The 25940-nt window shown below is 43.1% G+C and overlaps 1 protein-coding gene across 11 annotated transcripts in view; it reads left to right on the top strand.

Annotated features, from left to right (window-relative positions):
• The window catches only part of CADPS (calcium dependent secretion activator), a 560269-nt gene that overhangs the window by 353604 nt on the left and 180725 nt on the right, over window positions 1–25940 (top strand). For 10 of the 11 annotated variants that reach the window (XM_056524514.1, XM_056524517.1, XM_056524516.1 and 7 more), the window contains exon 13: window positions 5784–5971. In XM_056524514.1, coding sequence (XP_056380489.1) covers window positions 5784–5971 — 188 coding nt within the window. Of the gene's footprint in view, window positions 1–5783; window positions 5972–14143; window positions 14309–25940 lie in introns of all 11 variants that reach the window. The other variant, XM_056524520.1, reaches the window with a different exon arrangement.

Raw genomic sequence — 25940 nt, 5'->3', positions numbered from 1 at the left:
AGAATTTCCGAGGTGCAATTGGGGAGGACCAAAAGTTCAATCCTCTCGTGATGAGATCCGATGCTCATAAGAAGGGGCTCCGTGCGGAAACGTATGGTACAGTCCAACCTGGCTCCGTTGACCGCGGAAATGTGGAGTGGCTTGACAAGACGGGTCACCGGAATACGAAATTTATTCACAAAGGACTCCCGAATAAAATTCCCAGAAGCTCCAGAGTCCAGGCAGGCCACGGCTGAGAGGGGAGAGCTGGCTGAAGTGGAAATCCGAACAGGTACCGTGAGACGTGGAGAAGCCGACTTGGCATCAAGAGACGCCACACCCACGAGAGCTGAGTGCGAGCGTGCGTTTCCCAGACGTGGAGGACGGATTGGGCAATCCACCAAAAAATGTTCAGTACTGGCACAGTACAGACAGAGATTCTCTTCCTTACGGCGATTCCTCTCTTCCAGGGTCAGGCGAGACCGATCCACTTGCATGGCCTCCTCGGCGGGAGGCCTAGGCGCAGATTGCAGTGGAGACTGTGGGAGAGGTGGCCAGAGATCTAAGTCTTTTTCCTGGCGGAGCTCTTGATGCCTCTCAGAAAAACGCATGTCAATGCGAGTGGCTAGATGAATGAGTTCATGCAGGTTAGCAGGAGTCTCTCGTGCGGCCAGAACATCTTTAATGTTGCTGGATAGGCCTTTTTTGAAGGTCGCGCAGAGGGCCTCATTATTCCAGGACAATTCTGAAGCAAGAGTACGGAATTGTACGGCATACTCGCCAACGGAAGAATTACCCTGGACCAGGTTCAACAGGGCAGTCTCAGCAGAAGAGGCTCGGGCAGGTTCCTCAAAGACACTTCGGATTTCCGAGAAGAAGGAGTGTACAGAGGCAGTGACGGGGTCATTGCGGTCCCAGAGCGGTGTGGCCCATGACAGGGCTTTTCCGGACAGAAGGCTGACTACGAAAGCCACCTTAGACCTTTCAGTGGGAAACAGGTTCGACATCATCTCCAGATGCAGGGAACATTGGGAAAGAAAGCCACGGCAAAACTTAGAGTCCCCATTAAATTTGTCCGGCAAAGACAGGCGGAGGCTAGGAGTGGCCACTCGCTGCGGAAGGGGTGCAGGAGCTGGCGGAGGAGATGGTTGTTGCTGCTGTAGCTGAGACTGAACTTGCTGTAGCTGCGACTGTTGCTGCTGTTGCTGTGACTGGAGCTGCTGTAGCTGCGACTGGAGTTGCTGTGTCATGGTGGTCAAGTACGACAGCTGGTGCTCTTGTCGGGCGACCAATGTAGGGAGGTCGGCGGCAGCTGGCAGAGGAACTTCAGCGGGATCCATGGCCGGATCTACTGTCACGATGCCGGCTGGCAGGTAGTGGATCCTCTGTGCCAGAGAGGGATTGGCGTGGACCGTGCTAGTGGACCGGTTCTAAGCCACTACTGGTTTTCACCAGAGCCCGCCGCAAAGCGGGATGGTCTTGCTGCGGCGGTAGTGACCAGGTCGTATCCACTAGCAACGGCTCACCTCTCTGGCTGCTGAAGATACTGAAGATAGGCGAGGTACAAGGGAGTAGGCAGTAGCAAGGTCGGACGTAGCAGAAGGTCGGGGGCAGGCGGCAAGGTTCGTAGTCAGGGGAGATAGCAAAGGTACTGGTACACAGGCTATTGAACACACAAGGAACGCTTTCACTGGCACTAAGGCAACAAGATCCGGCAAGGGAGTGCAAGGGAGGAGACTAGATATAGCCAGGGAACAGGTGGGAACCAATTAAGCTAATTGGGCCAGGCACCAATCATTGGTGCACTGGCCCTTTAAGTCTCAGGGAGCTGGCGCGCGCGCGCCCTAGAGAGCGGAGCCGCGCGCGCCAGCACATGACCGCAGGAGACGGGAACGGGTAAGTGACCTGGGATGCGATTCGCGAGCGGGCGCGTCCCGCTGTGCGAATCGCATCCCCAACGGCCATGGCAGAGCAGCGCTCCCGGTCAGCGCTGACCGGGGAGCTGCAGGGAGAAGGACGCCGTGAGCGCTCCGGGGAGGAGCGGGGACCCGGAGCGCTAGGCGTAACACAGCTGTTCGGCTGAACTGCAGCTCTAGAACATACACCATAAAAAAGCCTGAAAGCAAATGGTTCTGCTTATTGTGTAGGGGCCGTTCCGTGGTTACTGAGTTGTCGTAACCCCAGTGTGGACAGTACACCAACACAAATGAAGCTATCTGCTTCTGGCTCTTATCCTTGTGGATATGCTAGAGTTGCTGCTCTTCCAAACAGCTGATGGGAGGGGGGAGGAGTACTGGGTATCAATTGACACCCGGTTAATCAGACATTGTTGGCATATACATCAATGTAAAAGCCCTGGAGAACCCCTTAATGATTGCATTCCTTTTATAGAACAATGAATATATATATATATATATATATATATATATATATATATATATATGTATTCAGAAACACGCCCAGGACTGTGTTACTTCGCAATTTATACAGGTCCTCACCAGGCCCACACTATCTGCCATGTATCTGGTGACTGTCTCTCTCTTTCTCTCACCTAGACTTTGCTCTCAAGGGCTCTATCCTCAGCCCCACCTCCCTATATAGATACCATCTAGTATGCTATATATCTTTAAGGTCTACCTACTTTAATGTTAATACTATTGTTCTTAGACCCTACTCTCACTTTTAACCAAACTTGTCATATTTTTGCTTCAGGCCAAACCAACCATCCAGGCCACTTTCTAGGCTCCCTAGGCAACTGGATCTCACTTTAGGCTTTCCTTAGGACCCCCCCCCCCACACACACACACACACACACACACACATACACACACACTGGACAGCAGGACCCTCCTAGCCCCAGATTTCTAGAAGTTTTTTAATTGGCTCACCATCTGCTTATTCATACTTCTCCAGGTACTGCTTAGAAAAACAGATGGTTTATTAACCCCCTTAGAAAAGTAGAAAACTGATCCTCAATCAACAAGCAAACTTCTTTTATACACCCTCCTTGTCTCTTCTCTTGGCCTTCAGCCTAGCACTACCTCCAGTGGGCAAGCCATTCTGCAGCTACTTGTTCATCAGTACAACATTCCCCAGCTCTTCTTCCTATCCTGCAGAAGGACAAGCTTGTGTTCAGATCTATAGAAACCAACCCTACTTAAAGGGGTACTCTGTCCTTAGACATCTCTCTCCTTTGGATAGGGGATAAGATATCGGATCGCATTCGTTTTGAGCGTCGGTTGCAGCGCCAGAGACTCGTGTATCACGGCCATACCCGCTCATGATGTCATGGCCATGGATGTCATGCCCCCTCCCAGACTTGCATTGAGGGGGCATGGCGGCGACGCCATGAGCAGGGCATGGCCGAGATGTCCCGAACCTCCGCCCCGCATCGCCAGTCATCCAGCATAGAGCGAAGTTCGCTCCATGCAACGGATGTCTGGGTTGGCGCAGCCAGGATCGTGGGGGTCCCCAGCAGAGGGACCCCCACGATGAGTCATCTTATCTCCTATCCTTCGGATAGGTGATAAGGCGTCTTGGGGTGGAGTACCCCTTTAATTCTTACGAACAGGCTCCTTTAGTACTTTATGTGCAGTAGGTTCAGCCACAGTCTGCCTCTGGGTCCTGCTGCAAGCTCTATTACATCCTTTGCGGTGACATGTAATGTCGATACTGCTCCAGAACAACATATAGGCTGTACATTAAAAAAGAAATCCATTCAGGGGTACATATTGTCTTTGGTACCTTAAAGGGAGAAAGTACAATGTTTACCCCACCTTGCAGATCAGTTCTCATGAAGTGTGTACAATCAATGATATCTAGTGAAGTCATTCTTCCTATTATTCAGTATGTTAGAATTTTGTGTTCAGATTATCTCCAATTCCCAAGCCACCTATTGCACCTAGAACTCTTTATCAAATACTGTATTGCTTTCTAAAGGAAGATCAGAAGTCTTTCTCAGGGATCCCCATGGATAATGGCAAAAGATTACTGAGAAGGCTTGATGTTAGTTGGGTGTGTAAACAATTCTATTATACGGAACATCTCTTGTGCTCTACCTTCTAATTTGTCTCTTTTGGTCTGTACTTTACTCACTGGCCATTTGTAATCAATACTTAAAGCAATAGCCATCAATTAGAAGTAGCCTAAAACCATAACTACTATCCGTACAGAAAAGATATAATTGTACAATTAGATCAAGCTCAGTTGCATTTTCATGGATCATTGGTTGTGGTGTTTTTAGGGTCATCGACTCAGGGCTGACAGACATCTGTTATTTTACTGACAGACTCTAAAAATATAGTTCCATTTATACTAGTCATGAAATAAAGGGAATGATGATGAGTTTCATAACCACAGTTAGATCTAGGGCTTTCAGAGCCTATTTATGTTCTATAAATGTTTATGTATTCATGGGATTCTATCATATTTTACAATTTCTTTAAACCTATTAAATAAATGTAATGTTTTAACTTGACCTCTGATAAAATTTGGCACTGGTTTCCAGGGACATGTCTGCAGACACATAGGTGTCAGGGTAGAACCTTTTTGCATACACTCATCTACATGGATAGAAAACACATGTAGATATCTATACTTCTCTCATCAACTGATGAACCAATATTATTAAACAATAGCCTTGTATATCAAAACCAATGTACATGGACTGACTCCTCATTAAGTATGTTTAACCTTTACTCTGGCATGCAAAGTCAAAAGGGTTTTATACTAATATATATATATATATATATATATATACATATATATATATATATATATATATATATATATATATATTACCAGTGCCACAATATGGCAATGCTATATGGTACAGAATAACAGAGGCATTCCAAGAATGTCTCCATAAAATAACATCTGGTTGATTTTTGTAAGGTTCAAGAACAATTTAAAGTGTTTATATTATTTGAAAATACTTTTGACATGTTGGCCAGACATGACAAAAGTTTTGATCTTATCCATTCTCATTCCTGAGACCTGCTGCAATCTCCAGTTGCACAGCTCACTCTCTGGTTGTCTTTCAAATCCAACTTTTTCCCTATATAAGTCTATGCAGCCAAAAGATCTCATGGCCAGCTAGGGGGGGTCGTGCATTTCCTTCGCTTATAACTAGCGATCCTAACGGTCTTAAGAGTGAGACCCAGTTTGCTTTAAACTTTTACATGTCTAGGAAACATGTCGATCGCAGCTCCGTTCATGGGGGAAGCAGGGCACCAGCCAAGAGATTTCGGGGGGGGGGGGGGGGGGGTCCTAGTGGTGGGAAACCCCGCTATCAGACACTCATCCCCCATCCTTTGGATAGGAGATGAATTGTTTAGCAGTACAGTACTCCTTTTAATTCTCCACACCTCATACAAAGATAATACAGCCATGCATAGGCACTCTTAGAACACTTTTAATTTTAGTTTGTAATTTAGACCACATCTATCTGTGTCATGAGATTCCATTTTTAAATGTGTTATTATCACTAAAAAAATAACTTGTAACATATCATAAGTTTTGATCAGTTGGAGTATGGATGCTAAGACCCCCACTGATCGCTAGAATAAATGGGGAGAAGCACTGCTCTGTGTGTTTCTCTTCCCGTCCTTCTACTAGCTACAGAAGATAGGTTCTTTAGGAGTTCTTTTACCCACTTGTTGTAGGGGTCTCACCACCCAGATCCATTTGATTGATCAAAACTATTGACATGTCAAACATTTTTTATGACTGTAACACTTTAAGCTAAATTGAGCAAAATTGATCATTGTGCATTGAACCTAAACAATATTCCATTTCTCTTCCAGGGTTGGTTCAGTCCTGGTCAGGTGTTTGTCCTTGATGAATATTGTGCCCGTTATGGAGTAAGAGGCTGCCATCGACACCTGTGTTATCTTAGTGACCTATTGGAAAGAGCAGAGAATGGAGCCATGATTGACCCAACATTGCTTCACTATAGTTTTGCCTTCTGTGCATCACATGTACACGGCAACAGGTAAAGTATTCCAAACTTTTAACATGGACACAGCTAAAAAATAGAGTGCACAGGCCTAGTAAGGCCTATTTTACACTGGTGTTAATATTTTCAGTACATTATTTATTAAGAAAAAGTATGCTATGGGATTAAAATTGATTCCAATGCTCATTTTGATGGAATGAAAAATGTAAATTTCTGTGTTAGTTTTATTTTTTTATTTTTGCATATTGGTTAAACAATCTATCACAGTTTAACCTTGGTTTAGAAATTTAAAGGAGAACTACGGGATTGAAAATGTTATCCCCTATCCTAAGGATAGGGGATAAGTTTCAGATTGCGGGGGGTCCGACCGCTGGGGCCCCCCATGATCTCCCGTACGGGGCCGCGGCTCTCTTCATAGAGAGCGCGTGTCGACCACCGCACAAGGCGGCGGCTGACACGCGCCCTCCATTTACTGCTATGGGAGAGCCGAAGCGCTGCTTTCGGCAATTTCCGGCTCTCCCATAGCAGTGTATGGAGGGGGCGTGTCAGTCGCTGCTTCGTGTGGTGGTCAACACGCCCTCTCTAACCAGAGGGCCGGGGCCCCGTACGGGAGATCACGGGGGGCCCCAGCGGTCGGACCCTCCGCGATCTGAAACGTATCCCCTATCCTTAGGATAGGGGATACATTTTTCAATCCTGTAGTTCTCCTTTAAAATTGGTTTACTAGGATACACAGAGTTCCTGTGGTTCAATACTATGTGTGCTTCTTTGAACAAATATACAAACCCAATTCTTTTTAAAATTAGGATGGAAGGGTCAACCAATATATAAATCAGTTTAAGATTTATTTATTTATTTATTTACAAAACTATGGATATTAGCATATCCTAATGTAAATGTAACAGTAAAATATTTTTGTAAATATATATTTTTTTTTCTAGTAGTGTCTAATGGCATTGTTTATATTGCTTCACATTTTACTATGTTATGTTGGAGAAAAACATAAAGCAACCAGAACAATACTAATCCAAATTCTGCCTTAAATTCCTTGTTTGCTTTAGAAAGCAATTTTGTGACTGGAAGGGGTTACGTAGCAGTAAGTCCTTCCTCCGAACACTGCATTGCACAGCCGGCCTTTTGTCAGGTTGTTGAAGTAATAGTATGGGTCACACAATGTACAAATTTTTACTTTCTTTTAAGGTGAGTAAATTACTTTCTTTAATTAACAGGCACAATGAACTCCCGGTTGTTGGCGCCTGAGGGTACAGTAAACAAATAGACCTCATTTTGATAGGTTACAATAGGGCTCAGGCTGATCCTTCCACTTACAATCCTGGAGACTTAACAAGAGAAAAGCTATTAAACAAACGTATTATCACTTTCTTCCACATGTATGCTTGTGTGTCTTCAGAATTAAAAGGGACAGACGCCATATGACTTAATTATTAGTTTTAATGTAGTAAAATGGTCTCCTTGATATAGGATCTGGGAAATGTAATAATTCCCAATGTTTTGGTGAGAGATGTGTTATTCACATGAAATTACAAGGACAGGCCCAGGGACAACATACCTACAGAGCGCTATGTAAATGTTTTTTAAAAGGTTTTAGTTTAACCCCTTAAGGATACAGCTAATTTTTGCCTTAAAGGGGTACTCCAGTGAAAAACAAATATTTTTTTCAAATCAACTGGTGCCATAAAGTTAAAGGGGTTATCCACCATAAGGTGATTTTAGTACATACCTGCTAGACAGTAATGGACATGCTTAGGGAGGATCTGTGCTTGTCTTGGGGATAAATGGCTATGTTATGAGATTGCCATAACACTGTGGCTAGCTTTTTGTGAACTGGTATTTCCTGTTTCAATTTTATTTTTTTGACTACAAATCCCATAATTCCATTTTCCTCCCTCCCAGACATCAGCCACCCCACCCATTGAAACATAAATGAGCTGCATCCATTCAAAAGACCTGTGGTTTTCAATCAGGGTACCTACAGCTGTTGCATTAGTTGCAGATTGATCCCTCTCCCACCAAGCGATCCCTCCACCCATTGAAGCAGACCGGCTCCCTGCCATCAGCTGGCTAGTCAGAGTCAGATCTCGGCCACATTGCAACCTGGGAAAAATCTGAGACAAAAGTAATTTTGTATGCTGTTAAAAATAAATATTGGGGTGGAAATCACAGAAGAATTGTGAGAAAACCGTCACACACAGGTACAGACACTATATTATGAACTGTAATATAGTAATTGTAACTAACTGTACAGCCCGTGTAGCATAGTCAAATAAAAAAAATTCCTGTAATACCCCTTGAAACAGATTTGTAAATTAGAAACAAAAACTTTTGCCCGGACCTGCTAGGTGAGTATAGGTATACTGTATTTGAATTTATAATGATAAAATAGATTACTGGGTTGTGCTTCAATAATAATGTAATATATTTATTAAAATGACAATGTATAAAAGGTTACTCCTCACAGGGCCCGTGTGTGGAGAACACATAAAATACAGGCAATAAATAATAGAAGTACATAAAATAATAAGCATATAATTATACCACTGGCGTAAATATGTGGTTTCTTGTGTGCAACAAGCAAATGCCTATTTGGAATAAGCAGATACCTATTGCACAAATAATACTTAAATGGCTATTTACCACATTAAAATATGCATATGCATAGATGTGTCCTTTTTATGATACTAGACAGTTTGTAGCAATTTAAATATGTTACCGGTCTTTTGTAACAACTCTGGCAGTTTGCACTGGAAACAGGTATTGTTAAAGCAGTGCATAGATGGTTTATCGCACTGGATCCTCTGTGTGGCGGTCCCAGATGATGATGAAGAAATAGCCTAGCAGAGTCGTATTGTGAAGGGGTGGTGGTCATCACGGGCTAATGGCACTGGCGGGCGCCGATGTACACGGGCTGCCGGAGGACCATTGGCGCTGGCAGGCGCTGTAGATGGAGAGATCCTCACCGCTGGGCTACGATGCTGGCTGTGTGGGACCGAGGACCGCACGCTGGATACGAGGAGCTCACCTTGTGTTGTCGGCGTGTGATGTCAGCAGATGTTGAAGCTGGAAACACTGCACCTGAGTTAGCCTTGTAAAAGCTGGACCAGACAAATGCTGGACTAGATCCGCTGTAGTTTGCAGGTTCACAGAAGGTAACTAGCCATTAGTCATGGACGCAGTTCATAAATAGCGTTTATGCCAGTGGCTATGCATACAGAACTAGATGCGTTTCAGGGTTATATAATGCAACCCTTTCCCTTGACTATTGAGGAAAGGATTGCATTATATAACCCTGAAACGCGTCTAGTTCTGTATGCATAGCCACTGGCATAAACGCTATTTATGAACTGTGTCTATGACTAATGGCTAGTTACCTTCTGTGAACCTGCAAACTACAGCGGATCTAGTCCAGCATTTGTCTGGTCCAGCTTTTACAAGGCTAACTCAGGTGCAGTGTTTCCAGCTTCAACATCTGCTGACATCACACGCCGACAACACAAGGTGAGCTCCTCGTATCCAGCGTGCGGTCCTCGGTCCCACACAGCCAGCATCGTAGCCCGGCGGGGAGGATCTCTCCATCTACAGCGCCTGCCAGCGCCAATGGTCCTCCGGCAGCCCGTGTACATCGGCGCCCGCCAGCGCCATTAGCCCGTGATGACCACCACCCCTTCACAATACGACTCTGCTAGGCTATTTCTTCATCATCATCGTTGTTACAAAAGACCGGTAACATATTTAAATTGCTACAAACTGTCTAGTATCATAAAAAGGACACATCTATGCATATGCATATTTTAATGTGGTAAATAGCCATTTAAGTATTATTTGTGCAATAGGTATCTGCTTATTCCAAATAGGCATTTGCTTGTTGCACACAAGAAACCACATATTTACGCCAGTGGTATAATTATATGCTTATTATTTTATGTACTTCTATTATTTATTGCCTGTATTTTATGTGTTCTCCACACACGGGCCCTGTGAGGAGTAACCTTTTATACATTGTCATTTTAATAAATATATTACATTATTATTGAAGCACAACCCAGTAATCTATTTTATAATTATAAATTCAAATACAGTATACCTATACTCACCTAGCAGGTCCGGGCAAAAGTTTTTGTTTCTGGTTTTCCTTTTTTTGCAACTAAGGTATAGTTGCATGCCCTAGTTTGACCTCGGTGTGTATTATTAATTGTGAGCTGCACATACACATTTTTTCCCCAGATTTGTAAATGACTTCTATTTAAAAATCTTAATCCTTTCAGTACTTATCAGCTGCTGTATACTTCAGAGGAAGTTGTTTTCTATTATATTTTTTTTCCGTCTGACCACAGTGATCTTCTGACACCTCTGTCTGTCTCAGGAACTGTCCAGTGCAGTATATGTTTGCTATGGGGATTTTCTCCTGCTCTGTACAGTTCCTGACATGGACAGAGGTGTCAGCAGAGAGCACTGTGGTCAGACAGAAAAGAAATTTAAAAAGAAAAGAACGTCCGGTGGAACATACAGCAGCTGATAAGTACTGGAAGGTTTATGATATTTAAATAAAAGTAATTTACAAATCTGTTTAACTTTCTGGCACCAGTTGATTTAAAAAAAAGGTTTTTCACCGGAGTACCCCTTTTTATTTTTATTTTTTGCATTTTAGTTTTTTTCCTCCTCGCCTTTTAAAAATCATAACTCTTTTATATTTCCATCCACAGACCCATATGTGGGCTTGTATTTTGCGTGACCAATTGTAATTTGTAATGACATCACTCATTTAACCTTAAAATGTATGCCAAACCTTAAAATTTTTTATTTGTATGAGGAAATTTAAAATAAAATTAAAATTTTGCAAATTTCGAAGGGTTTCGTTTTCAGGCTGCACACATTATGATAAAAATCATGTTTTCTTTATACTGTGGGTCAATACGATTAAAATGGTACCCATGATTACATAGTTTTCTATTATTGTACTGCTTTAAAAAAAAAAACTCTAACTTTTTCGCAAAATAAGTAATTTTTAAATTGCCCTATTTGGATCACCTTATTTTTCCATGTATGAGGCTGTATGAGGGCTCATTACCATGATCTGTATATTTTTTTTTTTGGACCATTCTTGCGTATGTGACTATTTGATCACATTTTATTTTTTGAGAATATGATGTCTCCGGAAAAAAAAGCACAGCATTTTTGGACTTTTGTTTCTTATGTTACATTTACGCCGTTCACCATACAAGATCATTTACATTATATTTTGCAGCATAATACAAACATATGAACGTACCCTGAGGGTCCATTCACACAGGCAGATTTGGTGTGGATTTTGTTTCTATTGATTCAATGGGTCCGCAGAAAATCTGCCACTATTGAAGATTTATTTTGTTGACCCCTTGAAATCAATGGTAGCAACGTACCCTAAGTGTGTATTCACATATTCATGATCTGCTGCATATTTGAAGTTAAAGATTTAAAGCTGTGATCGATCATTTAGTTTACATTGAAATCTGTAGCATCAAATTTACAGCAGATTTTGTAGTGTGAATACACCCTTAGGTTCGGGTCGTATGTGCTGTATTTTGCTGCATATTTGCTGCCGTGTATTTTCGAGGTAAATGGGTAGCAAAATCAGCTGCTGAAAATATGCAGCAAAATATGGCCCAAGTGACTTTACACTAAGGATAGAGTCACACGTGCTGTATTTTTCTGCATATATTGCTGCATATTTTCTGCAGCTGATTTTGCCAACCTTTGACTTTAATAGGTAGGAAAATGCGCAGCAGAAAATACACAGCAGAATACTGTGTGACTCTACCCAAAAAGGCGTTTTCCTGTCTTAGAAATATGTGACATAAATGTCTGCTGTTTTGTAGGTCTATATTCAGTTCATCACGTCAGAGCCTTAAAGGGGTACTCCGCTGCTCAGCGTTTGGAACAAACTGTTCCGAACGCTGGAGGCGGCGCCTGGAGCTCGTGATGTCATAGCCCCACCCCCTCATGACATCAGGCCCCGCCCCCTCAATGCAAGTCTATGGGAGTGGGCGTGACAGCTGTCATGCCCTCTCCCATAGACTTGCATTGAGGGGGTGGGGTGTGACATCATGAGGGGTTGGGGCTATGACATCACGAGCTCCAGGCGCTGGCTCCAGCGTTCGGTACAGTTTGTTCCAAACGCTGAGCAGCGGAGCACCCCTTTAATGCACGTGCACCTAGGACTAATATTTAAGTGGTTATAGCCCAAATACATGATATTATAAGAGAGTCCACAGACACCTAGAGAAACTATTGACCTAACCCTGCATGAAGGCTAATAGCCATGGAATGACTCATTGCACATTTTGTCATCCTAATACCTCCTTTCCTAATTTTCTAAATTGCAGGGATGCTTCCTATAGCTATTTTGCCTGAGAGGATCTCACAGTTAGGTGCTTTTTAATACTTACAGCAATGCTGTTATCCTGTCATTGGAAACTACTTCTAGTTATTGACCACAACCTTAGTACAGTGATCCCTCAACTTACAATGGCCTCAACATACAATAGTTTCAACATACAATGATCTTTTCTGGACCATTGTAACTTGAAACCAGACTCAACATACAATGCTACAGACAGTCCAGATCTGTGCAACATGTCACAACCAGAGAAACTGACCAATCAGAATGGGCATTTTACTGGTAAATCACCTGTATTACTGAAGTGCATGCACTGACTGGCTGTCTGGTAGCGCCCTCTACAGTACAGGGAGGAACTACAAGTTCTGTACTATTCCTTACCTGTGCCAGGGTTAGCTGCTCCTTTGGACACCAAGTAAGGGTGGCTCCATTTTGGACACTGTGTGTACTGTATAGGACCCTGAAGAAGCTCCTGTCCTCTCCTCTACATAAACCATTGTTTCCCAACCAGGGTGCCTCCAGCTGTTGCAAAACTACAACTCCCAGCATGCCCGGACAGCCAAAGGCTGTCCGGGCATGCTGGGAGTTGTAGTTTTGCAACAGCTGGAGGCACCCTGGTTGGGAAACACTGACCTAGACAGTGATTACAGCTCCCAGCAGATCTTTATTACTTTTATATGTAAGGATTTGCTTTCTCTCTATTTGTTATCTACTTATTTTTGTTTAATTATCACTTTTTCCTATTTTTGAATGACGTTTTGGTGGCTTCAGAACCAATTACCGGGTTTCCATAGAGTTATGGTCTCAGCATACAATGGTTTCAATAAACAATGGTTGTTCTGGAACCAATTAATATTGTAACTTGAGGGACCACTGTACTACAGAACAGCTTCTATTTCTACTATCTACTATACTGTATTTCCTAGAATCTCTGTTTGGTATAAACAATGTAAAAACATGGTGGGAGATTTATCAAAACCTGTCCAGAGGAAAAGTTGCTGAGTTGCCCATAGCAACCAATCAGATCACTTCTTTCATTTTTAACAAGGCCTCTGAAAAATGAAAGAAGCAATCTGATTGGTTGCTATGGGCAACTCAGCAACTTTTCCTCTGGGCAGGTTTTGATAAATCTCCCCCATGGTCTCTTATTAGCTGTCATGGAAAGAATAAATCTTTTTCGGGCCTAACAATTTTGATTCTGTAGGTACACAGTAAAGTTGATGTTGACATTACGTTGGCAGTAAAGAACAACTAAAGACCTGTTGACATCACAGTTTCACACCTGTGGAGCCACCATTCCATTTATTATCTATAAGGCCACCAAACATTTCCAAATGAAATATTTTACAGCCCCATAAAGAATGAATCGAATGATGGCCACACAGGTGGGGCCGGTGCATTGCCGTAGAATGAGATTTGCCATAGAATGAGATGGCACCGGCAACATTGATGCCAGGGACACTTAGGTCCCCGTTTTCATGATAGGTTGGTGTTCCAGTAGTCAAACCACCAGCATTTCTCTTGTTGGTGGGGGTTTAAGAAAACAAGTCATTTTCATCTTCCCTATAGTAATAAAGTAATCTTCCACTCATTTCATTTACACAATGTCATGTTTTTTACACAAGAGCACAATCCTGTTTTTGTTTTCTTTGTGCATGTTTTTGCATTTCTTTATTTTATCCTGCTAATGTTTCTTTTACTATGCTTTCTCAGTTTAGTTTCTTGTTATCTTTTCATTTCATACTTACCTCTGTCTCTAATTTTATCTACTTTTTGCGTACACTGCATGTACCATCCACACCCATGCACCACAGTCCACTAATGCCAGAATTACTTGGTGGCTCCCAACAAAATGCAGAAGGTGATGGAGGCAAAGTGCCTAGCCCTTCTGGGATTGAACCAGAGCCAAAGAGAGATTCTAAAAGGGATTCTAAAAAACGGAAAGATTCCAAATCTCAGCCGAATCCAGAACCCAAAAGGTAAGGGTATTATAGTGTTAGAATATGGAATACCCACCAACTTATCCCATTAGACTTGAAAGGCTCCTCCCTTTATCCCAGTTGCCTTAGATCATTTTCCTAGACTTTTGTGACCTTTATCCTCACCCTATCCCTGTTAATCCAGACACATTTACTATGCCTAGATTTTTTCCTTCATTACTATTTAAAGGGATTTTCTACAATAATGTTCAGTATTAACACTTTCCACAGAAAAAAATGTGAGTTGTGGCAAATGGTGATGGATATGAAACATGACTAGTTTTTCTATAATATCCAGAAGGTTTCTACTATCAGCTACTAGCATTAAATATTCCCTAAGGTCTATCATAGATGGCTTCTTTGCAGTTCAACCGAACTGAACTCCCCCATAGGGTTCTATAATAATCTAATTTCAGTTCAGCAGAACTGTATGTGCTCAGTGTTTTATCTGTAATTTGGACAGTCGAATCAACATAAAAGCATCTTATAATACATTAAAGGGGTTATCCCCCAATTAAAATGTTAACATGTATCCCCTATCTATAGGATAAGCAATAACGAGCTGATCGATGTGGATCCCATCACAAGGACCCTTATGATCATGAAAACAGGGGTGAAATATTTCCCCTGCGATGAATGGAGTACTATGCACAAGCGTAGCCAGAACTGCATTCACCATCTATGGGGCTTCTAAGCATACCCCCACCCCACTGGAGCTATACCTAAGAAAAATATTTGGTAGTTTGACCCATTTTCAAGCTGACCAGTGACAAATAATGAATTGCAGTACTAATCTAGTTGAGAACAGTACAATTTAATGCTTAAAGAGGTAATCCACTGCCCCAGCATCCAAAACATTTTGTTTTGAATGCTGAGTGTGGGCTGAGGGTGTTGCAACGTCAAGGCCCTCATGACGTTTCTCCACACCCCCTCAATCCATGTCTATGGGAGGGGGCGTGGCTATGATGTAACGACCCCCGCAGCCCGCACCCAGCCTTCTAAACAAAATGTTCCATAAGCTGAGGCAGAGTACCCCTTTAAAATGGTTCTATGAAATTACAAAAATGATCTCTGGTATTGTCACTGCATAGAGTTTTCTGGAGCCTAATCATTGGAGCGGCTGTATCAGAAATGTATTCTTATATGGTAGACGTTTATATAAATGAATGACAATGTATAACATGACCACGCTGAGTTCACCAAAGATAGTCCAGCACTACTCCATGTAGTTCCCCCTCCATATGTTCTAAAAGTTTATGTGAAAATGAGTTGTCTTCATTGAAAAATTAGTTGTCCAGCAATATTTCAAAGGAGTCAGGCTGGGTCAGAAAAAAGCACTAATCCCCCGTCACTGCAGTTCCAAATTTTTACTAGGTCCCTGCTGATGGCCACTGTCACGATTCGGCTTCCAGGTAGTGGATCCTCTGTGTCAGCGAGGGATTGGCGTGGACCGTGCTAGTGGACCGGTTCTAAGAGGCTACTGGTTTTCACCAGAGCCCGCCGCAAAGCAGGATGGTCTTGCTGCGGCAGTAGCAACCAGGTCGTATCCACTAGCAACGGCTCAACCTCGCTGACTGCTGAGAAGGCGTGGGACAGAAGGACTAGGCAGAGGCAAGGTCAGACGTAGCAGAAGGTCGGGGGCAGGCGGCAAGGTTCGTAGTCAGGATGGGTAGCAGAAGTTCAGGTACACAGGCTTTGGACACACTAAACGCTTTCACTGGCACAAGGCAACAAGATCCGGCAAGGGAGTGCATGGGAGGAGGTCAGATAAAGGCAGGGAGCAGGTGGGAGCCAATTAAGCTAATTGGGCCAGGCACCAATCATTGGTGCACTGGCCCTTTAAGTCTCAGAGAGCTGGCGCGCGCGCGCCCTAGAGAGCGGAGCCGCGCGCGCCAGCACATGACAGCAGGGGACCGGGACGGGTAAGTGACCTGGGATGCGATTCGCGAGCGGGCGCGTCCCGCTGTGCGAATCGCATCCCCAACGGCCAAGACAGTGCAGCGCTCCCGGTCAGCGGGACTGACCGGGGCGCTGCAGGGAGAAAGACGCCGTGAGCGCTCCGGGGAGGAGCGGGGACCCGGAGCGCTAGGCGTAACAGTACCCCCCCCCCCTTAGGTCTCCCCTTCTCTTTGTCCGGTAACTGCCTCCCCTGGGATGAGGACACCGGGAAAGAATGGAGGGTTTCCTCAACGGCAGGCAGTACAGCAGGAGTGGGGATGGGGAGGGAGGGCAGAGGGCGAGGCCTGGCACGGGGCAGTGTGACACCAGGACGGGGGCCATGGGGAGGCACAGAGGCTTGCCTGACGGGACTGGGAGGGGGGGAGAGGCACTTCTTATGGCAGGCAGAGTCCCAGTTCCTGATCTCCCCGGTGGTCCAATCAATGGTGGGGGAATGAAGCCGGAGCCAAGGCAGACCGAGGAGGACCTCAGAGGTACAGTTGGGGAGAATGAAGAACTCAATCCTCTCAAGGTGGGGTCCAATAGACATGAGGAGGGGCTCTGTGCGGTAACGCACGGTGCAGTCCAATCTGGCTCCGTTGACCGCGGAAATGTAGAGCGGCTTGACGAGACGGGTCACCGGGATGCTGAATTTATTAACAAACGACTCCAAAATAAAATTTCCAGAGGCACCGGAGTCCAAGCAGGCCACGGCTGAGAGGGAGGAGTTGGCTGAAGAAGAAATCCGCACGGGCACCGTGAGACGTGGAGAAGCAGACTTGGAACCAAGAGACGCCACACCCACGTGAGCTGGGTGCGTGCGTGCGTTTCCCAGGCGTGGAGGACGGATAGGGCAATCCACCAAGAAATGCTCGGTACTGGCACAGTAAAGACAGAGATTTTCTTCCCTACGGCGATTCCTCTCTTCCTGGGTCAGGCGAGACTTATCCACTTGCATGGCCTCCTCGGCGGGAGGCCCAGGCGTAGATTGCAACGGATACTGTGGGAGAGGTGCCCAGAGATCTAAGTCTTTTTCCTGGCGGAGCTCTTGGTGTCGCTCAGAAAAACGCATGTCAATGCGGGTAGCTAGATGGATGAGTTCTTGCAGATTGGCAGGAATCTCTCGTGCGGCCAGCACATCCTTGATGCGACTGGATAGGCCTTTTTTAAAGGTCGCGCAGAGAGCCTCGTTATTCCATGATAACTCGGAGGCAAGAGTACGAAATTGGATGGCGTACTCGCCCACTGAAGAATTACCCTGGACCAGGTTCAGCAGGGCAGTCTCGGCAGAAGAAGCTCGGGCTGGCTCCTCGAAGACACTCCGGAGTTCAGCGAAGAAGGCCTGGACTGTGGCTGTGGCAGGATCATTGCGGTCCCAGAGCGGTGTGGCCCAAGACAAGGCCTTTCCTGAAAGAAGGCTTACTACGAACGCCACCTTAGACCGTTCTGTAGGAAACAAGTCCGACAACATCTCCATATGCAGGGAACACTGAGACAAAAATCCACGGCAGAGTTTAGAGTCCCCATCAAATTTGTCGGGCAGGGACAAGCGGAGGTTAGGAGCGGCCACTCGCTGCGGAGTAGGTGCAGGAGCTGGCGGAGGAGATGGTTGCTGCTGTAGCAGAGGTAGAAGTTGCTGTAACATGGCGGTCAACTGCGACAACTGCTGTCCTTGTTGGGCAATCTGCTGCGATTGCTGAGCGACCACCGTGGGAAGATCAGCGAGACTTGGCAGCGGCACCTCAGCGGGATCCATGGCCGGATCTACTGTCACGATTCGGCTTCCAGGTAGTGGATCCTCTGTGTCAGCGAGGGATTGGCGTGGACCGTGCTAGTGGACCGGTTCTAAGAGGCTACTGGTTTTCACCAGAGCCCGCCGCAAAGCAGGATGGTCTTGCTGCGGCAGTAGCAACCAGGTCGTATCCACTAGCAACGGCTCAACCTCGCTGACTGCTGAGAAGGCGTGGGACAGAAGGACTAGGCAGAGGCAAGGTCAGACGTAGCAGAAGGTCGGGGGCAGGCGGCAAGGTTCGTAGTCAGGATGGGTAGCAGAAGTTCAGGTACACAGGCTTTGGACACACTAAACGCTTTCACTGGCACAAGGCAACAAGATCCGGCAAGGGAGTGCATGGGAGGAGGTCAGATAAAGGCAGGGAGCAGGTGGGAGCCAATTAAGCTAATTGGGCCAGGCACCAATCATTGGTGCACTGGCCCTTTAAGTCTCAGAGAGCTGGCGCGCGCGCGCCCTAGAGAGCGGAGCCGCGCGCGCCAGCACATGACAGCAGGGGACCGGGACGGGTAAGTGACCTGGGATGCGATTCGCGAGCGGGCGCGTCCCGCTGTGCGAATCGCATCCCCAACGGCCAAGACAGTGCAGCGCTCCCGGTCAGCGGGACTGACCGGGGCGCTGCAGGGAGAAAGACGCCGTGAGCGCTCCGGGGAGGAGCGGGGACCCGGAGCGCTAGGCGTAACAGCCACTTTATGGACCCATCTCAAAAAATGGACCCATCTCAAGAAATGGCGGGAAATTCCCTCTTGGCCAATCACTGAGAGATTGGATGATTTTCTTTTTATCGAAGAGAAACACGGAACCAGGAAATGAACAATTTAGGAAACCAGTAATCATTAGAACAAAGTCAGGGGAGGTATCAGAACTGACTCTTGGGGCCTTCCATGAACTTACTTGCAAATATTACCTGTTCTAGGCTAGATTTTCATATGTCTAGATCAGCCTAGATCTCAATGCAACTGATGCCACAACTGATGACAAGTTGTCATCAGTTGTATGGCATCCAATGTCCAATGTTTCTGCACGGCGGACTGGGGAAAGCAGCAATCTGCGTTCCCCTGTCCGGTGCCCTCTGGCGTGTCGAAACATCCGACATCAAAATTGAGACATCAGATGAATGTGAACTGTCCCTTTAAAATTAATGGAATCAGTTCTAGCATCAGTTTCCCTCTGGTTCACGCCAGAGGAAAACTGTGCCGGACGCCTGATATATGTGAACCCAGCCTAACTCTTTTTAGACTTTCAGGATGCATCAAAAATTCCATCACTTTTGCCATCATTTTGTGCAAAGTACTACAAAACGAAAAGGCATGTCTATTGGCGCTATTTAGGTGTCCACCAAGGAACCCACCTGTTCCCTAGTAGACCAATCCAACACGGAATCTGACAGGTGATTAATACTTTTTTTTTTTTTTTAACCCATCCAGACCCCATAAAAAGTGTTGCACATTCTTTAACACTTTATTTTCCAAAGACCTTCCTTTAAATAAAGTTGCGCTTTTTTGTGAGCATTAAATAAATATTTCTAGTGTGTCAAGCGTAGATCCTCCTGTACACTGATCCTGGCAGACAGTGGAGTGTTGGCCAAGTTACTCCTTCATTTCCATATGCATGGCTTTTGTTCTGTTTTAGCACTAGATGTTTAATGAGGTTTACATGCCCATAAAAAAAACTAGTAGTTTAGTTTTCTGTGAGATAAGACTGTCCGTCAGTCATAATCTGCCACTCCAGTAATGAAGGTCATGAGCAGTGAGAAATCCACATGGCTATCAATCTCCTTTATTTACAGGAGACATTGATGGCGGAGCTGAGGTGGGTTGTCTCTTTGTATTGTGTATGAGGAAGGTCAAGCAGTTAGACACAAGTAGCTTGCAGTCAGTGAGAAAGTGCGGAGAGGATGCGATTCAGATGTTGTAGTACAGCCTGGAGGTGAGGACTGACAACATGACATAGCGTCACATGGAGCACGCTGTAGAGCTGCTGTCCAGGGTGCTTCTCTTTGTATGGTCTTGGCACTGTATCTCTGATCAGCACTCCAGCAGAGAAAACCAGCTGACCTTTGGCCTCATCATGACCTATGGAAAGGGGAAATGCAACAAGGTTATCCAGACTATATTCTCTTCTAGAAAGAACTCCGTCCGGCACCAAGGTATGAGGTAAAAAAGGCTTGTCTTTATTTATTCCACTGCAGGATACATACAGATAAAGATGTCTAGACATCTTTATCTGTATGTATCCTGCAGTGGAATAAATAAAGACAAGCCTTTTTTACCTCATACCTTGGTGCCGGACGGAGTCCTTTCTAGCATAAGGAGTTGCCGGAGGCAGTGCCGGCAGTCCGCAGCACAGGTGCAAGAGGTGTCCGGAGCTGGTGAGAGCGGTATCCATATTCCTTTATATTCTCTTCTACATCAATTCCATCTGTCACTACATAATGTATATATCTAGGAGGATGACATTTAGAGTAAATGGTTACATCAGAAGCTGTAGCTGGGGAAAAAAAACTGCAGTCCCCGCTATTGCTATTTATGTGATTCAATATAAATATCCATTCACAATTTTATGTTTTACAAGAACATTTTAACCCCTTTTTTATTTTATTTTTTTTTACATATTTTATGAAAATATGTATGCGCCCACAGAATACTAGGCATCCTTTACACTAGAATTTTGTTGCTGCTATTAAAATGTAGTAGTAATAGTACTGTATAAACAGGCCAGGTCCATTTTTCCTATACTATCAACAGATGGTAAATTATACATCCACCGTTAGATGTGCACACACCATGTCAGAGCTTTGTATTTGCGCTGTATGTTTTAAATGCTTTCAAAGTATATGCCAAGTGGGGAGTGTCACGTGCTAAAAATTGCCCAATGCATTGGCATACTTTTTATAACTTGAGAAGCATAGTGTTCTTTTCCCTGCAGATCCACTATTCTATTAGTCTGGTGAAGATAATTCCCAGTCTCCATTATCTTTCAAGTGTGAGGAGCTTCCATAACCCTTTACTCAATAGCCTGTTTTGACCTTAAAGGCGTTATTCAGGAAAAAAAACTTTGTTTTATATATCAACTGGCTCCAGAAAGTTAAACAGATTTGTAAATTACTTCAATTAAAAAAATCTTAATCCTTTCAGTACTTATGAGCTTATGAAGTTAAGGTTGTTCTTTTCTGTCTAAGTGCTCTCTGATGACACGTGTCTCAGGAACCGCCCAGTTTAGAAGAGGTTTGCTATGGGGATTTGCTTCTAAACTGGGCGGTTCCCGAGACACGTGTCATCAGAGAGCACTTAGACAGAAAAGAACAACCTTAACTTCAGAAGCTCATAAGTACTGGAATGAGTAAGATTTTTTAATAAAAGTAATTTACAAATCTGTTTAACTTTCTGGAGCCAGTTGATATATAAAACAATTTTTTTTTTCCTGGATAACCCCTTTAATGACCAAGGCAAATTTTTAAAATCTGACATGCGTCCACTTTTTGATAATAACTTTGGAACACTTTCACTTATGAAAGCGATTCTGAGATAGTTTTTTCGTGACATATTGTACTTTACATTAGTGTTAAATTTTGATTGATATATTTAGTGTTTTTTGTAAAAAAAAATGTATTTTGCAGAAAAGAAGAAAATTAGCATTTTTCTAGATTTGAAATTTTCTGCTCGTACGACAAATAGCCATGCCGCACCAAATTAATGATTAATTCACATCTACAATATGTCTTATTTATGTTCCCATTATTTGATAAACATTATTTTACTTTTTAGAATGTTAGAAGGTTTATAAGTTTAGTAGCAATTTTCCAGATTTTCAAGAAAATTGCTAAATTCGATTTTTCAGGAACCAGTTCGGTTCTGAAGTGGAATTGAGAGGCCGGTATGTTAGATACCCCCATAAATCACCCCACTTTATAAACTGCACCCCTTAAAGTAGTCAGAATGACATTAAAGAAGTGTATTAACCCTTTAGGCGTTTCACAGAAACTTTCAAAATTAAATTTTTTTGCAGATTTTTCATTTTAATCAATTTTTTTTCTTTAACACAGTAGGTGTTGACAAGAAATAAAACTCAATATTTATTCCCCGAATTCTGACATACTTAGAAATACCCCATATGTGGCCTTTGTGTGCTACGTGTCGCTCACACAGGCCTCAGACATGAAGGCGTGCTGTATGGATTTTGGGGCATCCTTTTAATTTAGGATATTTTGTTGGCATCATATACAATTACAGAGGTCTTCGGGTGCAAAAATATTTTTGGGAAACAAGTTGACGCTTTCATTGGTACCATTCTGGGGTACATGTGACACTCTGATGGTTTTTTATTTAATTTTTATGAGGTAGTTTACATAAAAAAATCTATTCTGTGATTGTTTTTTATTTTTATTTTTTAGGTCATTCATCATGCAGTATAAATGACATGTTAATGTTACACTGCAGGTTCATACGATTACGGCGATTCCAAATTTATATACTTTTTTTATATTTTAGTTCATTTATGGAATACATTTTTTTTTTTAATCATTTTTGTAAGTCGCCACATTCTGTGAGTTGTAACTTTTTTATTTTTTCTCTGACGCAATTGTGTGGCTGATGACTGGCGATGTAGGGGCCGGAGGATCGTGACATCACAACCCCGCCCCCTCAATGAAAGTCTATGGGAGTCTATGGGCTGCCATGCCCCCTCCAATAGACTTGCATTGATGGGGCGAGTCGTGATGTCATGAGGGGGTGGGGCGTGGCATGATGATATTCCGGCCCCTGCATCGCCAGTCATCAGGCACGGAGCAAAGCTCACTCCGTGCACCAGATGACAGGGGGTGCTGCAGGTTACAGGAGGTTCCCTGCAGCGGGACCCCCACGATCAGACATCTTATCCCCTATCCATTGGATAACTAGTTGGTTATTACATAGTTTAAGAAAATTGGATATTATCCTTTAGAAGGAGTTTAACAAAATTATAGTGGTTAGTGCAGAAATCTAAGCTGATCGGCCATAGCATTAAAACCATTTAGATTTGGCTCCTGTCAAGGGATGAGATAATATTAGGCACCAAGTAAGCAGTCAGTTCTTAAAGTTGATATGTTGGAAGCAGCAAAAGTAGACACATGTAAGAAACTTTAAGACTGTGACAAATGACTCGGTAACAGCATCTCGAATGACAGGTCTTATGGGGCGTCCCCAGTATACAGTGATTAGTTCCTATCAAAAATGCTCCAATAAGGAACAACCAGTAATCCAGCAACTGGGTCATAGGCACCCATCAAGCTACTGTAGCACAAATTGCTGAAACTGTTAATTCAGGCTATAGCTGAGAGGCGTCAAAACATACAGGGAATTATTTTACCCGAGATAGAGATGACACCAAGATGCGGTAAGGGGAGCAGTTACACCAGCAGAGGCAGTGAAATGCTCTGGGCAATGCTCAGCAGGGTAACCCCCCCCCCCCCCCAATGGCAATGGTATTCCTTAAAGGGGTACTCCCCTGAAAAAAAAAATGTAAATCAACTGGAGCCAGAAAGTTAAACAGATTTGTAAATTACTTCCCTTTAAATATCTTCATCATTCCAGTACTTATCAGCTGCTGTATACTCCACAGGAAGTTCTTTTCTATTTGAATTTCCTTTCTGTCTGACCACAGTTCTCTCTGCTGACACTTCTGTCCATTTTAGGAACTGTCCAGAGCAGGATAGGTTTGCTATGGGGATTTGCTCCTACTCTGGACTCTGTGGTCAAACAGAAAGGAAATACAAAAAGAAAACAACTTCCTCTGGAACATACAGCAGCTGATATGTACTGGAAGGGTTAAGATTTTTAAATAGAAGTAATTTACAAATCTGTTAAATTTTTTGTCACCAGTTGATTGAAAAAATTTTTTTTCTAGTGGAGTACCCTTTTAAGGGGTGATCTCTTCCATCAAGAGAATACACCCTGACTTACTGCAAAATTTGGTTTGACCAAATTGCTCAGCTCTCCCAATTTCAGATGTAGTTAGGTGGTTTTAATGTTATGGCTAATCAGTATATATATGTAATGGTCCCATAATATCTATTTCTTATAAATGTGTAATAATGATAAATATTGTTATCATAATTATTGATTGAATTGAATTATGTTTAGATTATTTTGTTATCAAAAATCTATATGCAATATGTATTGTGAATTATGTAGATTTTAAACTATGATTTCATATATATAAACTTATATAAAAGGGGCACTCCACTGGAAAAAAAAAATTAATCAACTGGTGCCAGAAAGTTAAACAAATTTGTAAATTACTTCTATTTAAAAATCTTAATCCTTCCAGTTCTTATCAGCTGATGTATACTACAGAGGAAGTTCTTTTCTTTTTGAATTTCCTTTCTGTCTGTCCACAGTGCTCTCTGCTGACATCTCTGTCCATTTTATGAACTGTCCAGAGTAGGAGTAAATCCCCATAGCAAACCTATCCTGCTCTGGATAGTTCCTGACATGGGTCAGCAGAAGGCACTGTGGTCAGACAGAGAGGAAGTTCAAAAAGAAAAGAACTTCCCCTGTAATATATAGCAGCTGATTAGTACTGGAAGGGTTAAGATTTTTTTTATAGAAGTCATTTACAAATCTGTTTTTCTTTCTGTCATCAGTTGATAAAAAAAAATATGTTTTCCAGTGGAGTACCCCTTTAAGTACAAAAAAAAATTCTGTTCCTAATAGGATTTTACATATCCAATAACGGGTTGTGTGATAGGAATATGTGTGTGTGTGTGTGAGTATATATATATATATATATATATATATATATATATATATATACATATATATATATATATATATATATATATATATATATGTTATTATTTTATATAAATAAGGACACGTGAATAGAAAATGAACAAATTTTACTGCTCCCAAGTAGATGAGCAGCAAACATGATCATAACTAGTGATTTTATAGACATGCAGCTGTGTGATAGTATTTGAAATTTGACAAAACCACGTAAAGTATTATTATTTGTGACACGGCTCAAGATGGGAGATTGTGAGGAGAGTGAAGATGACAGAACTGGTGCTATGCACTGTGACAACAACTTGAAAAGCAGGAAACATGACATCTTTCCTATCGTGCTGCCGAAAATGTCAACTTTGTGAAGGACAGTGAGAAAATGGTTTGCCAAAAATTTAAAAGGTAGATTCAAGAGATGCTTGTCATGTCAGATGTGATCTAGTCCTCAGCTGTTTGAGACAGGAAGTCCTTGTACTCTTGATGGCTCTTATTTGGCAGGCCCTCCGAGACATCCATGTAACTTCAAATGTGGCAGCCGCTGACCTGTGGACAGATGGACTTTTTGTAGTTGGGAAAGTATACGTGTGATATTTTAGAATTATTATAGACTATATTTATAAAAGTAGCTGAGGTTATAAATTTTTTGTTATATCAATCTTTTTTTATATATTTTTTTCTTTTTAATCCAAATATGTCCTATTTTGAACTTTTGTTGTCTTAAACCAAGTTAGAAAGTTTTAGATTAGTTCTGTTTGGGGGTAATTGTTGTAGCGATAGCACCTAACTTCCATAAAACAACTAAAAAAAATGTGGAACAATATTATTTATTTTGGGCAAAACATTTTTTTTTCCATTCATTTAAAAGAAGTTTAAAATTTCAGTTACAAAAAAATAATATTTTATTATTATAATTATTTTTAAAGGGGTACTCTGGCCCTAAGACATCTTATCCCCTATCCAAAGGATAGGGAATAAGATGCCTGATCGCTGGGGTCCCGCCGCTGGGGACCCCCGCAATCTTTCATGCAGCACCCCAATATCATCAGCCTCCGGAGCGAACAGCGCTCCGGGTCTGATGAATCATGATCACTGGGCCAGAGTATCAACGTCACACGGGGGCGGAGCCATGACATCACACTCCGCC

The sequence above is a fragment of the Hyla sarda genome, chromosome 6 (assembly GCF_029499605.1).
Source record: "Hyla sarda isolate aHylSar1 chromosome 6, aHylSar1.hap1, whole genome shotgun sequence".
Classification (NCBI taxonomy): Eukaryota; Metazoa; Chordata; class Amphibia; order Anura; family Hylidae; genus Hyla; species Hyla sarda.
This window is presented reverse-complemented; position numbering and strand designations above follow the sequence as displayed.